Source organism: Hemitrygon akajei, unplaced genomic scaffold (genome assembly GCF_048418815.1).
Source record: "Hemitrygon akajei unplaced genomic scaffold, sHemAka1.3 Scf000053, whole genome shotgun sequence".
In the NCBI taxonomy this organism is placed as follows: domain Eukaryota; kingdom Metazoa; phylum Chordata; class Chondrichthyes; order Myliobatiformes; family Dasyatidae; genus Hemitrygon; species Hemitrygon akajei.
The window spans coordinates 579,862-596,064 of NW_027331939.1; the positions used below are offsets into that span (position 1 = coordinate 579,862).

A 16,203-nucleotide genomic window follows, 5' to 3' on the forward strand; every position below is an offset into this window, starting at 1 on the left:
TTTCCACACAATTAAAATGGGAAATTTGTTTATTATCATCATGTACTGAGCTACAGTGAAAATCTTGCCTGATGTACCATCCACACAGATGGATACATTTCAACAGTACATTGAGCTGATATACAACAAAATAATCACTGTAACAAAGCATTATGGCTGCAGAGAAAGTGCAGGGCAGTTAGACATATGGTGCAGGGTCACGTCGAGTTACATTGTGAGGACGAGTCCATTTTATCATTCATTTGGCCTATAACTGCAGACAGGAAGCCGTCCTTCAGCCTGGCGTTACGCACCTTAAGGCTTTTGTATCTCTTCCCCGATGGGGGAGCGGGTTTGCAGCAAGAATGTCTAGGTAATGAGGTTCTTTGAGTGCATGGCCTGCTTTTCCAAGGGAGGGGAAGTGTAGGAAGAGTCCATGGAGTGGAGGCTTGTTTCTCTGATGTTCTCTGCTCTCCAAAGTTATCTACAGTTCCTTGCAGTCATGGACAGAGAAGTAGCCATACAAAGGCGTGAAGTATCGACAAGGAGCTCAGAGACCTCGGCCTTCACCCTGCCTTGTGTAGCTGGATCCTGGACTTCCTGTCAGATCGCCGGCAGGAAGTAAGTGTGGGCTCCATCTCCTCTGTCTCTCTGACCCTCAGCACACATACCCCACAGGGTTGTCACTTTGGCCCCCTTCTTTACTCTCTGTGCACCCATGACTTATGTTGCCACCCACAGCTCCAATCTGCTAATTAAATTTTGCTGACAGCACTACATTGATTGGCCTAATCTCAAATACTGATAACAATCAATCAAATGCCTTCTGACAAGGCTCAGTCCAAATAAACTTTTCACCCTTCTTCATGAGATTAGTCAGAGGCAGAGCGATAGCAGCAAAGTTCTTACAGAACTTACGGTAACATCCATCCATTCCCAGAAACCTTCTAAGAGCCTTCTTAGCAGTCAGAATAAGAACTTGAGAAATTGCCTGGACTTTTGCCTGAACAGGAGCCAACTTGCTTTGACCTACAACATAGCCAAGACAGGTCACACTGGCATGGCCAAATTCACTCTTAGCCAAGTTAACTGTAAGGTTGTCCTAGGAAAGCCTGTCAAATAGCTTTTCTACTGCAGAGATATGCTCTTCCCAAGTGCCACTCCCTGTAACTAAGTCATCAATATAGGTATCTGTGTGTTCTAACCCTCGAATTACAAAATCAGTCTTTCTCTGGGATGTTACTGGAGCATTTTTCCTTCCAAAAGGCAAAACATTGTATTCATACAACCCAGATGGTGTCACAAACGCAGAAATTTCTCTACCTCTGTCCGTCAATGGAACACACCAATACCCTTTCAACAAATCAATCTTTGTAAGAAATTGGGTTTTCCAGCCTCATCGATGCAATCATCCACTCTAGGGATAGAATAGGCATCTGTTTTTGTTACTGCATTTACCTTACTATATTCAGTGCAAAATCTAACACTACCATCAGGTTTGGCCACAATAATGCAGTGTGACTCCAATCTCATTTTGAAAGCCAAATAATACCATTCTCCAGCATATACTCAATTCCCTGGTCAGCCAGTTTACACTTTTCTACGTTCATGCTATATGGGTGTTGTTTAATCAGTTTGGCTTGACCAACATCTACATCATGTACTGCGACCGTGGTTTGCTTGGGGACATCGGGAAATAAATCTTTAAACTTCAGAATTAATTCCTTCAGCTGTGGATGTTGCTTTGGCTGCAGATGAGACAACTTGTTAGCAATGTTTTCTGGAACAACCGAGTTCATTAGCCTAACTGGGACCATGTTTGGCTTGTGAAAAGTCTCAGACGAGTCAATTGTTTCATTCTCAGGGTTGCCAGTTTCATTTGTTTTGACAACAACACACACAGATGGTACCTGCTTGTCAAAACAGGCTTTATCATATTTATGTGTACCACCTGTGTTAGTTCAAGTCAGTTGGGTGTTTTAATAACATAATTCACATCATTAATTTGGGAGACTATGTCATACGAATTTCACCTGAAGTGGATTCGTCAACATAAGACAAGCACCTTATCTCCCACCTGATATTTTCTTTCGCGAGCCCTGTTATCAAACCAACACTTCATTTTGTTTTGAGAAATCTTTAAGTTTTGTCTCGCTAGACTACAGGCTTGGTGTAGTTTATTTTTGAACTTCAAAACATAGTCTAACGAGTTAACATGTACATCCCCATCAATCCACCATTCCTTTTAACAAGGTCAAAGGTCCCTCTGTGACCAAATACAAGTTCAAATGGAGTAAAGCCCAGTGATTCCTGTACTGACTCTCTTTCTGTGGACAAAAGCAAATGTATTCCTTCATCTGGACGAAAGCAAATGTATTCCTTCATCCCAGTCTTTTCCATTTTCAACACAATATGTCTTAATCATTGTTTTGAGGGTAGAATGAAATCTTTCTAAAGCCCCTTGTGATTCTGTATGGTACGCAGATGATGCAATTTGTTTTGCTCCCAGTTCAGAAACTACCTGCTGGAATAATCCAGATGTAAAATTACATCCTTGATCGGACTGGATTTCTTTAGGCAATTCGAATAAACTGAAAATTTTGGTAAGAGCCTTCGCCACAGTTTTAGCTTTAATATTTCTGAGAGGTATTGCCTCTGGGAATCTGGATGCAGTACACATAATAGTTAGCAGAAACTGATGGCCAGCTTTAGTCTTTGGCAATGAGCCAACACAATCCACTATAACTTTGGAAAAGGGTTCACCGAATGCAGGTACAGGCCACTGGGGTGAGCTCATTAGGTTTACCCACAACTTGACAAGTGCCTTTTGGAAACTCTTATTCAGGGTAAACATAACTTCATGAGTTAAAGCAAACTGATCTGCTAATCTAGCAGATTCCTGCATAGTGGCAGCATCATTTCCATCTAAATACGTCTTTATGTCATCAGGGACGCACCCTCTGAATTCTTCAATTAAAACCAACTCTTTCAAGCTGTTAAAATCATCATTTACATGTTCAGATGTGCACCAGCGGTCAATGCACACAAATTTCTCATAAGCAAATTCCGTATGTCTGGTTCACAGATTTCTTCAAATTTCTAAACTTTTGCCTGTCTGCTTCTGGGACCAACTCGTAAGCTTTGAGCACAGCCTGTTTCACTATGTCATAATGTGTGGCGCGTGACCATGTGGTTAAGGTGTTTAACTAGCGATCTGAAAGTCATAAGTTCGAGCCTCAGCTGAGGCAGCGTGTGTGTCCTTGAGCAAAGCACTGAACCACACACTGCTCCTGCACATTTATAGCCCAGTGGCGATGATTGGGGCAGCATAAATAAATAAATTTTGTGTGTGTTGTTTGAATTTCCAGCATCTGCAGATTTCCTCGTGAGTGATATGTGTATAAATATAACTCCCAAACTATTGAGCTCGGGGGAAACAAGGCTTGGAGTCTTGAGATGGTAAAGTATGAAAGTTCTGTTCAACCACAGAATAGGTGATGAGAGAGAGATATTTGTAATCCAGGGTAAATGTTGAGAGAAGGCAATTATGTCATATTCCACAGGTTCCATGGTGGTAAAAAGAGACCAACAGTCGCTGTAGAGTTTATCTGTCATCCTTCCAAATCCACATACTAATAATCACCCGAAGTGACTTGTCATAATTGGTATCATCTTAATGAATTACCACACCACAGCCAGGCAATGGTTAACACATAAGTGGTCTCCACAGGATACCCCAAATCAGATCCACTCCTATGGGTCAAATGAGGTGACAACCACACATTCGATGTACGGTGAATCGATAATTAGGCCACCCTTGTGGGCAAAGGAAAGTTCCAAACAATGACCCTTGGCCACTAGTTCCCTGGTTTTGATTCTTCCATTTTTCCTCCTTCGTCTCCGTTTGACTTGAGTGTCTGTGTCCTCAGTTAAAACTAAACAAGCTGCACACGATGTAAACAAGCTGCAAGTCAGACTGATTCACCTTCTTAATCTCTCTCTCTTAAAATGACAATCCACAGCAAACAAAACCTAGGGATTCATAACAATGGCCACTCCCCATTGTGTACTGACAGGTGTGCCAGTAGGTGGGATGACTGAGTGAATCCTTTCCCACATTCTCAGCAGGTGAATGGCCTCTCTCTAGTGTGAACTCGCTGGTGTCTCCGTAGGGTGAATGACTGAGTGAATCCCTTCCCACAGACTGAGCAGGTGAACGGCCTCTCCCCAGTATGAACTCGCTGATGTACCAGTAGGGTAGATGACTGAGTGAATCCCTTCCCACAGAATGAGCAGGTGAACGGCTTCTCCCCAGTGTGAACTCGCTGATGTACCAGTAGGGTAGATGACTGAGTGAATCCTTTCCCACAGACTGAGCAGGTGAACGGCCTCTGCCCAGTGTGAACTCGCTGATGTACCAATAGGGTAGATGACTGAGTGAATCCTTTCCCACAGACTGAGCAGGTGAATGGCTTCTCCCCAATGTGAACTCGCTGGTGTCTCTGTAGGGTGGATGAGCGAGGGAATCTCTTCCCACATTCTGAGCAGGTGAATGCTTTCTCCCCAGTGTGAACTCGCTGGTGACTCTGTAGTTCGGATAAATGAGTGAATCTCTTCCCACAGACTGAGCAGGTGAACGGCCTCTCCCCAGTGTGAACTCGCAGGTGATTCTGTAGGTGGGATGTATGAGTGAATCCCTTCCCACAGACTGAGCAGGTGAACGGCTTCTCCCCAGTGTAAACTCGCTGGTGTCTCTGTAGGTTAGCTAACCGAGTGAATCCCTTCCCACAGACTGAGCAAGTGAACGGCCTCTCCCCAGTGTGAACTCGCTGATGACTCTGTAGGTGAGATGAATGAGTGAATCGCTTCCCACAGACTGAGCAGGTGAACGGCCTCTCCCCAGTGTGAACTCGCTGATGACTCTTTAGGGCAGAAGAGTCAGCGTATCTCTTCCCACATTCTGAGCAAGTGAATGGCTTCTCCCCAGTGTGAACTCGCTGATGTCTCTGTAGGCTGGATAAATTAGTGAATCTTTTCCCACAGACTGAGCAGGTGAACGGCTTCTCCCCAGTGTGATCTCGCTGATGTCTCTGTAGGCTGGATAAATTAGTGAATCTCTTCCCACAGACTGAGCAGGTGAACGGCTTCTCCCCAGTGTGAACTCGCTGATGTACCAGTAGGGCAGATGACTGAGTGAATCCTTTCCCACAGACTGAGCAGGTGAATAGATTCTCCCCAGTGTGAACTCGCCGGTGTCTCTGTAGGGTGGATGAACGAGTGAATCTCTTCCCACATTCTGAGCAGGTGAACGCTTTCTCCCCGGTGTGAACTTGCTGGTGACTCTGTAGGTGGGATAACTGAGTGAATCCCTTTCCACATTCTGAGCAGGTGAATGGCCTCTCCCCAGTGTGAACTCGCTGGTGACTCTGTAGTTGGGATAAATGAGTGAATCCCTTCCCACAGACTGAGCAGGTGAATGGCTTCTCCCCAATGTGAACCCGCTGGTGAGCCATTAGGTCAGATGACTGAGTGAATCCTTTCCCAGAAATTCAGCAGATGACCAGCCTCTGCCCAGTGTGGTGTGAACTGATTGGTGTGTCCACAGGTGGGAAGACCGACTGAACCCCTTCCCACACACAGAACAGGTGAATGGCCTTGCCCAGTGTGAATTTGCTGATGTACCTTCAATTGTGATAACCGAGTGAATCCATTCCCACTGTCTGAGCAGGTGAAAGGCCTTTCTTCTGTGTAAATTACAGGCGTGCCAGTTGGTCAAATGACCGAGTGAATCCTTCCCCACAGTCTCAGCAGGAAGGATGGTCAATTGGATCCCTTGCTCCACTTCTTAAATATCTTGACAGAGACAACAAAACTGGCGTGCCATGTTTGAGCTTCCTGGAGACAAATTCCTTCTCATTTTTAACCTGTAAAAAGATTTACAAAATCCATCAATGGGTGTAGTTCAACAATTCAGATGAGATCACTTGAGTTGTCAAGGTGTGATCTGGTATCACACTGTTACAGTGAGTTTCAACGAAAGTTGGACAGAGAAATCATCTCCTGACTGGGCAGAGTGCTGGTATCTGGAATGACCATCAAATCCCTGATGCTCTTCCTGTCTCTACAAGAATGGGGCATTTCTGCCGTCTCCTGGCTCAGTTTCACTCTCTCCATTGGTATTATTCCCTGTTCCCACTGAGCTGCATGGGTTCCTCGCCCCACAGTAACTGAAACACTCTCACATAAATAGTTTTTCTTGACGTGCAGCTGGGATCTTCTTTTTATGTATTATTAACTTAAAGTGCCACAGTTTTTTTTTTAAAAATATTTAATTGTGTTTTTAAGTAATTACAAGTGTGGAAAAAAATGTATATATCCCTTCCCCCCTCCCCTCTAACTTCCCTATATCAAAAGAAGAGAAAGTTAGAAAGAAAGAAAAAGAAAGTGCCTGGTTGTTGGAAGATCTCCACATGCTCCATGGAGTTCTTAATAACTTTAGTATGTATATTTATTTCTTTCCCCAAGTAACCAATTGTTTCATCTTCAGAGAACCTCTATATTTAGTCCTGTCTTTTGTAAATAAGGGCACCAAATTTTCAAAAATGTTTCATATTTATCTCTTAAATTATAAGTAATTTTCTCTAATGGAATACAGCCATAGATTTCTTTCTTCCAACAATCTATACTTAAATATGTATCCGATTTCCAAGTAACTGCAATAGCCTCTTTGGCTACTGCCAGTGCAATTTTTATGAATTCTTTCTGATATTTATTTAGTTTGAGTTTCGGTTTTATCCCTTCAATATCACCTCATAAAAGTAATATTGGATTATGAGGAAGTTGTATTCCCGTAATTTGTTCCAGTAAAATTCTTAAATTTGTCCAAAAAGGTTGAATTTTAGAACAAGACAATGTAGAATGTAAAAATGTACCAGTTTCTTGGTTACATCTGAAACACTGATCAGATAAACTTGGATTTAATTTATTTATTTTTTTGTGGTGTAATATATAATTGATGTAGAAAGTTATATTGCACTAATCTTAACCGAACATTTATTGTATTTGTCATACTATCAAGACATATTCTTGACCAATTTGTTTCTTCAATTTTAATATTCAAATCACTTTCCCATTTTTGTCTTGACTTATGGACTCCTTGTTTAATTGCCTGTTTTTGAATCAAATTATACATACAAGATATAAATTTTTTAATATTTCCTTTTTGAATTAAAATTTCTGTTTCATTAGATTTCGGCAATAACATTGTTTAACCTAGATTTTCTCTTATATAAGCCCTTAGTTGAAAGTAACAAAATAAAGTGTTACTTGATACTTTATATTTATTCTTTAATTGATCGAATGACATTAATATACCTCCTTCAAAACAATCTCCTATGTATCGAATCCCTTTTTGAAACCAATTATATAAAAGTTAATTGTCCATTGTAAAAGGAATAAGTCTATTTTGAATTAAAGATCTCTTTGCTTATAAAGATTTTTTCGTCTCATCATCAACATTTATCTTATTCCATAAATTAATCAAATGTTTTAATATAGAAGATTCTTTCTTTTCCCGTATCCATTTAGATTCCCATTTATATATAAAATCTTCTGGTACGTTTTCTCCTATTTTATCTAGTTCTATTCTAATCCATGCCGGTTTATCTTTCTCAAAAAAAGATGCAATAAATCTAAGTTGATTTGCTTTATAATAATTCTTAAAATTTGGAAGTTGTAACCCTCCTAGATCAAATTTCCATGTCAATTTTTCCAACAATATTCTTGACATCTTACCTTTCCAGAGAAACCTCCTCACATATTTGTTTAACTCTTGAAAAAACTTCTGGGGTAATTGTATTGGTAATGATTGAAATAAATATTGTAGTCTCGGGAATATATTCATTTTTATAGAATTACTCTACCTACTAATGTTATTGGTAATGCCATCCATTTATCAAGATCTTCCTGAATTTTTTTCAAAAGTGGTGAATAATTTAATTTGTATAAGTTTTTTATATCATTATCAACTCTTATACCTAAATATTTTATACCATTTGCCGGCCATCTAAATTGAGTTATTAATCGACATTTACTATAATCTCCATTTGTAAGAGGTAAAATTTCACTTTCATCCCAATTTACTTTATAACCTGATATTTTCCCACATTCTTCTAATCTATAAGATAATTTACATAATGAATGTAATGGATCTGTTAAATAAAGTAGAACATCATCAGCAAATAAATTAATCTTGTATTCTTCCTGATTAACTCTGAAACCCTTAATATCTGGGTCCATTCTAATTAATTCAGCTAATGGCTCTATTGCCAACACAAACAAAGCAGGTGATAATGGACAACCTTGCCTAGTTGATCTTGTTAACTGAAATGGTGTCGAAATTTGACCATTTGTCACTACTTTAGCTTTGGGATTAGTATTTAAGGTTTTAATCCATTTTATAAATGATGTTCCTAATCCATATTTTTCCAATACCTTAAATAAAAAATCCCATTCCAATCTTTCAAATGCTTTTTCTGCATCTAAAGCAACTGCCACACTCGTTTCCCCCCTCTTTTGCGCTAAATGGATTATACCAATTAACCGGGTTACATTATCTGCCAATTGTCTATTTTTGATAAATCCTGTTTGATCCATATGCACTAATTTTGATAAGCATTTAGATAATCTATTAGATTAAATTTTTTTTTAAACTTTTTTTGTTTTCAAATTTTATAATCAGTATTTAATAAAGAAATAGGTCTATATGATGCTGGCTTTAAAAGGTCTCTATCTTTTTTTGGCAATACTATTAAAATAGCTGTTGAAAAAGATTCTGGAAGTCTATGCGTTCTTTCTGCTTGATGTATTAACTCCATAAAGGGAGAAATTAATAAATCTTTAAACTTTTTATAAAATTCAGGTGGAAAACCATCTTCTCCTGGAGATTTATTACTTTGAAGTGATCCCAGAGCTTCTTCAACCTCCTTCACTGTAAAAGGCATACCTAATCCCTTCTGTTCTTCCGTATTTAATTTAAGTGCCACAGTTTTAACGCCATATGAAAAATTCCTGCTGAAATGACTGGTTGGTTCACACAGCTGTCAAAAGGGGTTAGAGTGAATGTTTGTATTATTTCAGTTCTTGTCACAATCATAGAAAATTTCAACACAGAAACAGGCCCTTTGGGCCATCTAGTTTGTGCTGAACTATTTAAACAGCCCACTCCCACACCTCTACCATCCAGGTACCAACACAAACCTCTTAAATGTTGAAATCGAGCTTGCATGCACCACTTGTGCTGGCTGCTCATTCCACAGCAGGATAACCGTCTGTGTGAAGAAGTTTCCCCTCATGTTCCCCTTAACATTTCACCTTTCACCCTTAACCCATGGCCTCTGGTTGTCATCCCACCCAATCTTCGTGGAAAAAGCCAGTTTGCATTAACACTATCTGTGCCTCCATATCACAATCAAATCTCCCCTCAATCTTCTGCATTCCAAGGAATAAAGTCCTGATTTGTTCAATCTTTCCTTATAACCAAAGTCCTCCAGACATGGCAACATCCTTGTGAATTTTCTCTGAAATCTCTGATCTTCTTTTACATCTTTCCAGTAGGTAGGTGACCAAAACTGCACACAATACTTCAAATTAGGCCTCACCAATGTCTTCTAGAAGCCAACATAACATCCATCTATTGTTATCAGTACTTTGGTTCATTAAAGGCAATGAGCTGAAATCATTCTTTCCATCCCTATCTACCACTTTCAGTGAATTAAGGACTTGTATTCCCAGGTCCCTTTCTTCCACAACACTCCTCCGTGCCCGACCAATCACTGTGAAAGACCTCCCTTGGTAGGTCATACCAAAGTGCAACAACTCACACTGGTCTGCATTAAATTCCATTTTCCATTTCTAAAACCATTTTCCCACCTGGTCCAGATCACACTGCAAGCCATGATAGTCCTCTTGCAGTCCGCTAAACCCCCAGTCTTGTTTTCATCCACAAATTTGCTGATACAGTTAACCACACTATCATCCAGATTACAGATATAGATGACAAACAACAACAGATCCAGATCTAAACATAGTCTAACAAGTTAACAGGTACATCCCCATCAATCCATTGTTCCTTTAACAAGGACAAAGGTCCCCTCACTCTACAACCAAATACAAGTTCAAATGGAGTAAATCCCAGTGATTCCTGTACCGACTCTCTTACTGTGAACAAAAGCAAATGTATTCCTTCATTCCAGTCTTTTCCATTTTCAACACAATATGTCTTAATCATTGTTTTGAGGGCAGAATGAAATCTTTCCAAAGCCCCTTGTGATTCTGGATGGTATGCAAATGTTGTAATTTGTTTAGTTCCCAGTTCATAAACTACCTGCTGGAATAACCCAGATGTAAAATTACTTCCTTGATCAGACTGGATTTCATTCGGCAAACCAAATAAAGTAAAAAAAACTTGGTAATAGCCTTCGCCAGTTTTACCTTTATTATTTCTGAGAGGTATTGCCTCTGGGAATCTGGATGCAGTACACATAATAGTTAGCAGATACTGATGGCCAGCTTTAGTCTTTGGCAAAGGGCCAGCACAATCCACTATAAATTTTGAAGAGGATTCACCGAATGCTGGTTTAGACTACAGTGGGGCCACTGGGGTGACCTGATTAGGTTTACCCACAACTTGACAAGTGTGACAGGTTCTGCGAAAGGTCACAACATCTGTCCTCAAATTAGGCCAGTAACATTTTTTGATAATCCTGTTTAGTTTTATTCACTCCAAAATGTCGACGTAAGGGTATACTGTGGGCCAAAGTTAAAATTTCAGTCCTATAAACTTTAGGAACTACAACTTGGTGAACAATTGCCCATTCCTCACTCGAAGGTACAGCAGGTGGCCTCCACTTCCTCATTAGCACTCCATCCTTGAGATAATACCCTACTGGCACTTTCTTAATCTCATCATCTGAGAGAGCTGTTTCTTTTAAAGCTTCAATATCAGGGTCTTCGTTCTGTTCTGCTATAAACTCCTTCCTAGACAGGGATAAATCTTTCTCATCAGACTTACTACCTGAATCCTGTTGAAACAATGAAGGCAGAAAAGTCCCTGACTGGTCTTCATAACCTGCATCCCGATTTTGGCTATCATGGGTATCAGAATCATGCTGCACAGAACCGTCTGCGTCAGCAGACTGTTTAGCCATACTTCAAGTTACTGTGCAGGAAGGATAAATGTTAAAATCCATCTGTGGGTCGTCAGTGGTTGGGTTAGTTGTCAACTGCACTGCAGGAACAACTTTACCATCTGCCAGGTCATTCCCTAACAGCAAAGTAATATCTCCCACCGGTAAACTGGAGCATAATCTGATCTTAACAGGTCCCGAAACCAATCCTGACAGTAAAGTTACCTTGTGCAATGGCACGGAAACCATGCCGCCCCCAATGCCTTTAATAAGATTTACCTCAGCAGTGTCAGTCTCATCACCAAACTTTAGAACGCTGTCTAACGTACAGACAGACAGACATACTTTATTGATCCCGAGGGAAATTGGGTTTGGTTACAGCCGCACCAACCAAGAATAGTGAAGAAATATAGCAATATAAAACCATAAATAATTAAATAATAATAAGTTAATCATGCAAGTGGAAATAAGTCCAGGACCAGCCTATTGGCTCTGGGTGACTGACACTCCGAGGGAGGAGTTGTAAAGTTTGATGGCCAGAGGTAGGAATGACTTCCTAGGACGCTCAGTGTTACATCTCGGTGGAATGAGTCTCTGGCTGAATGTACTCCTGTGTCTAACCAGGACATTATGGAGTGGATGGGAGTCATTGTCCAAGATGGCATGCAACTTGGACAGCATCCTCTTTTCAGACACCACCGTCAGAGAGTCCAGTTCCACCCCCACAACATCACTGGCCTTATGAGTTTGTTGATTCTGCTGGTGTCTGCTACCCTAGCCTGCTGCCCCAGCACACAACAGCAAATATTATAGCACTGGCCACCACAGCCTCCTAGAACGAGTAACTGAGGAGCCCCAGTAACTCAAAGAATTTTCACTGGTACCGGGGTTGACCATTCATTTACTAATAAAATCCCATCTGACATAAAATGTTCGAATCCTTTCTTAACTCAGACCTTAACTGAGCCTCAACAGAATGTTCAGAACCCTGTGGGTTTATAGGTGCTTCAACATACTGAACACAGGCATTTGGGACTGCCTCCTTTTCCTTTTTCTTCTTCAGGACAGAACAATTAGCCATCACATAACCAGCTTTCCTACAACAGTAACAAGTAAGACCAGAATATTTCTCCTTCAACTGCTTCCCTTCATCCTTACTCTTATCACTAGTCCAAACTTTAATTTCTGGTTTGCCCTGGTTATCCCTGCTACTCTTTTGGAAGCTCTCATTCGGGATAAACTTAACCTTAGGAGTTAAAGCAAACTCATCTGCTAATCTAGCAGACTCCTGCAAAGTGGCAGCATCCTTTTCATTTAAATATGTCTTTATGTCATCAGGGACGCACCTTTCGAATTCTTCAATTAAAACCAACTCTTTCTATCTGTAAAATCATCATTTATATTTTTATACATGCACCAGTGGTCAAAACACACAGACTTCTGAGAAGCAAATGCCAGATAAGTCTGATTCACAAATTTCCAAATTTTTTCCTGTGTGATTCTGGGACCAACTCGTAAGCTTTGAGCACAGCCTGTTTCACTATGTCATAATCAGCTGCTTCATCAACTATCAAAGCAGAATAGGCCATGGCCTCCTCTACTGTCAAGATGAAGCCACACTCAGGTTGGAGGAACAACACCTTATCTACCGGTAGCCTCCAACCTGATGGCGTGAACATTGACTTTTCTAACTTCCGTTAACACCACTCCTCACCTTCTCACTCCATCCGTGATATATTTAGATATTTTGTTCCCTCTTTCTCGGCCCATCACTCTGCCTGTTCTCCATCTCCCTCTGGTGCCCCCCTCCCCCTTTCTTTCTCCCTAGGCCTCCCTTCTCCAGTTTTGTATCCCTTTTGCCAATCACCTTTCCGGATCTCAGCTTCACCCCACCCCCTCCGGTCTTCTATCTTTCACATTTCCCCCTCCCCCTCCTACTTTCAAATCTCTTACTATCTTTCCTTTCAGTTAGTCCTGATGAAGGGACTCGGCCTGAAATGTCGACAGTGCTTCTCCTTATAGATGCTGCCTGGCCTGCTGTGTTCCACCAGCATTTTGTGTGTGTTGCCCAAACTATTGAGCTCGGGGGAATCAAGGCTTAGAGTCTTGAGATGGTAAAGTAGGCAAGTTCAGTTTATCCACAGAATAGGTGATGAGAGAGATATTTGTAATCCAGGGTAAATGTTGAGAGAAGGCAATTATGTCAAATTCCTCAGGTTCCATGGTGGCAAAATGAGAGAACAGTCGCTGTAGATTTTATCTGTCATCATTCCAAAATCTCACATACTAATTATCACACAAAGTGACTTGTCACAAGGAGTATCATCTTCAAGTGAATTACCACACCACACCCAGGCAAGGGTTAACACATCAGCAGTCTTCACAGGATACCCCAAATCAGATCCACTCCTATGGATCAAACGAGGTGACAACTACACATTCGATGTACGGTGAATCGATGATTAATCCACCCTTGTGGGCATAGGAAAGTTCCAAACAGTGATCCTTGGCCATTAGTTCCCTGGTTTTCATCCTTCCATTTTACCTCTTTCATCTCCGTCTGACTCTTGAGTGTCTGTGTCCTCGCTTAAAACTAAACAAGCTGCAAATCAGACTGAATCACCTTAATATCTCTCTCTCAGAATGACAGCCTACAGCAAACGAAACCTAGCGATTCATAACAATGGCCACTCCCCATTGTGAACTGACTGGTGTGCCAGCAGTTGGGATGACTGAGTGAATGCTATCCCACATTCTGAGCAGGTGAACGGCTTCTCCTCGGTGTGAACGCGCCGATGTCTCTGTAGGCTGGATAAATAAATGAATCCCTTCCCACAGTCTGAGCAGGTGAACGGTTTCTCCCCAGTGTGAACTCGCTGGTGACTCTGTAGGGTGGATGACTGAGTGAATCCCTTCCCACAGACTGTGCAGGTGAACGGCTTCTCCCCAGTGTGAATTTGCAGATGTCTCTGTAGGCTGGATAAATGAGTGAATCTCTTCCTACAGACTGAGCAGATGAACGGCCTCTCCCCAGTGTGAACTCGCTGGTGACTCTGTAGGGTGGATGACTGAGTGAATCCCTTCCCACAGACTGAGCAGGTGAACGGCTTCTCCCCAGTGTGAATTTGCTGGTGTCTCTGTAGGGTGGATGAATCAGTGAATCTCTTCCCACAGACTGAACAGGTGAACGGCTTCTCCCCAGTGTGAACTCGCTGGTGTCTCTGTAGGGTGGATGACTGAGTGAATCTCTTCCCACATTCTGAGCAGGTGAACGGTTTCTCCCCAGTGTGAACTCGCTGATGACTTTGTAGGTTGGATAACTCAGTGAATCTCTTCCCACATTCTGAGCAGGTGAACGGCTTCTCCCCAGTGTGAACTCGCTGATGACTCTGTAGGTTGGATAACTCAGTGAATCCCTTCCCACATTCTGAGCAGGTGAACGGCCTCTCCCCAGTGTGAACTCGCTGATGACTCTGGAGGTGGGATAACCGAGTGAATCTCTTCTTACAGACTGAGCAGGTGAATGGCCTCTCCCCAGTGTGAACTCGCTGATGTACCAGTAGGGTGGATGACTCAGTGAATCCCTTCCCACAGACTGAACAGGTGTACGGCTTCTCCCCAGTGTGAACTCGCTGATGTTTCCATAGCGTGGAAGAGTGAGTGAATCTCTTCTCACAGACTGAGCAGGTGTACAGCCGCTCCCTGGTGTGAACTCGCTGGTGAGCCATTAGGTCAGATGACTGAGTGAATCCTTTCCCAGAAGTTCAGCAGATGGCCAACCTCTGCCCGGTGTGGTGTGAACTGACTGGTGTGTCCACAGGAGGGAAGACCAACTGAATCCTTTCTCACACACAGAACAGATGAATGGCCTTGGCCAATGTGAACTTGTTGATGTACCTTCAATTGTGATAACTGAGTGAATCCACTCCCACTGTCTGAGCAGGTGAACAGCCTTTCTCCTGTGTAAAATGACGGTTGGTCAAATGAAGAACGGTCGATTGAATCCCTTGCCCCATTTCTTAAACATCTAGACAGAGACAACAAAACTGGCATGCCATGTTTGAGATTCCTGGAGACAAATTCCTTCTCATTTTTAACCTGTAAAAAGATTTATAAAATCCATCAATGGGTGTAGGACAACATTACAGATGAGATTACTTGAGTTGCCAAGGTTTGATCTGGTATCACACTGTTACAGTGATATACAACCGAACTTGGACAGAGAAATCATCTTCTGACTGGGCAGAGTGCTGGTATCTGGAATGACCATCAATTCCCTGATGCTCTTCCTGTCTCTATAAGAATGGGGCATTTCTGTCATCTCCAATCTGTGCCTTGGCTCAGTTTGACTCTCTCCATTGGTATTATTCCCTGCTCCTGCTGAGCTGCATGGGTGCCTGGCCCCACAGTAACTGAAACAGTCTCATGCAAACAATCTTTCTTGACATGCAGCTGGGATCTTCTTTTATGTATTATTAACTTAAAGTGCCACAATTTTAAAGCCATATAAAAAATTCCTGCTAAAATGAATGGTTGGTCCACACAGCTGTTAAAAGATCTTAGAGTGAATTTTTGTAATATTTCAGGTTCTTGTAGAAAAGTACAACACAGAAACAGGCCCTTTGGGCCATCTAGCTTGTGCTGAACTATTGAAATTGCCCACTCCCATATCCCTACCATCCAGGTACCTATACGAACCTCTTAAATATTGAAATTGAGCTCACATGCACCACTCATGATGGCTGTTCATTCCACACCCGGATGACCGTCTGTGTGAAGAAGTTTCCCCTCATGTTCCCCTTAACATTTCACCTTTCACGCTTAACCCATGGCCACTGGTTGTAGTCCCACATCAATCAGTGGTAAAAGCCAGCTTGAATTTACACCTTCACTTTAGTCGAAAATACTCAACAGGCGCTTTCTAAATGGTCACCTATGTTGATGTCATTAACAGGTCGAATAAATGCTATAAAAATGGTTATTCTAATGAAATTTTTATATATATTTCAAGCAGTTGCCTCTTTTGTTCCAAAAACAT

At 41.6% G+C, this 16,203-nt stretch overlaps 2 protein-coding genes and 1 long non-coding RNA gene across 3 annotated transcripts in view; all 3 read right to left on the minus strand.

The window, feature by feature from the left end:
• Nucleotides 1–877: 877 nt before the first annotated feature.
• LOC140721241 (uncharacterized) overlaps nt 878–16,203 on the minus strand; it is a 100,112-nt gene continuing 84,786 nt past the window's right edge. The window contains exon 3 of the long non-coding RNA XR_012097347.1: nt 878–1,889. This is a non-coding gene — a long non-coding RNA (uncharacterized lncRNA). The remainder of the gene's footprint in view (nt 1,890–16,203) is intronic.
• LOC140721292 (uncharacterized) lies at nt 4,007–13,719 on the minus strand. Its single transcript, XM_073036159.1, has 2 exons — nt 13,711–13,719; nt 4,007–5,321 (listed from the first exon to the last, which is right to left on the minus strand). Exons 1-2 carry the CDS (start codon nt 13,717–13,719, stop codon nt 4,101–4,103), a joined length of 1,230 nt encoding a protein of 409 aa, XP_072892260.1. The 3' UTR covers nt 4,007–4,100.
• LOC140721239 (uncharacterized) lies at nt 13,171–14,929 on the minus strand (the record flags this gene model as incomplete). The annotated part of the gene is made up of 1 exon (XM_073036093.1): nt 13,171–14,929. A coding segment is annotated over one exon (1,089 nt), but the record flags the coding sequence as incomplete, so codon positions are not given.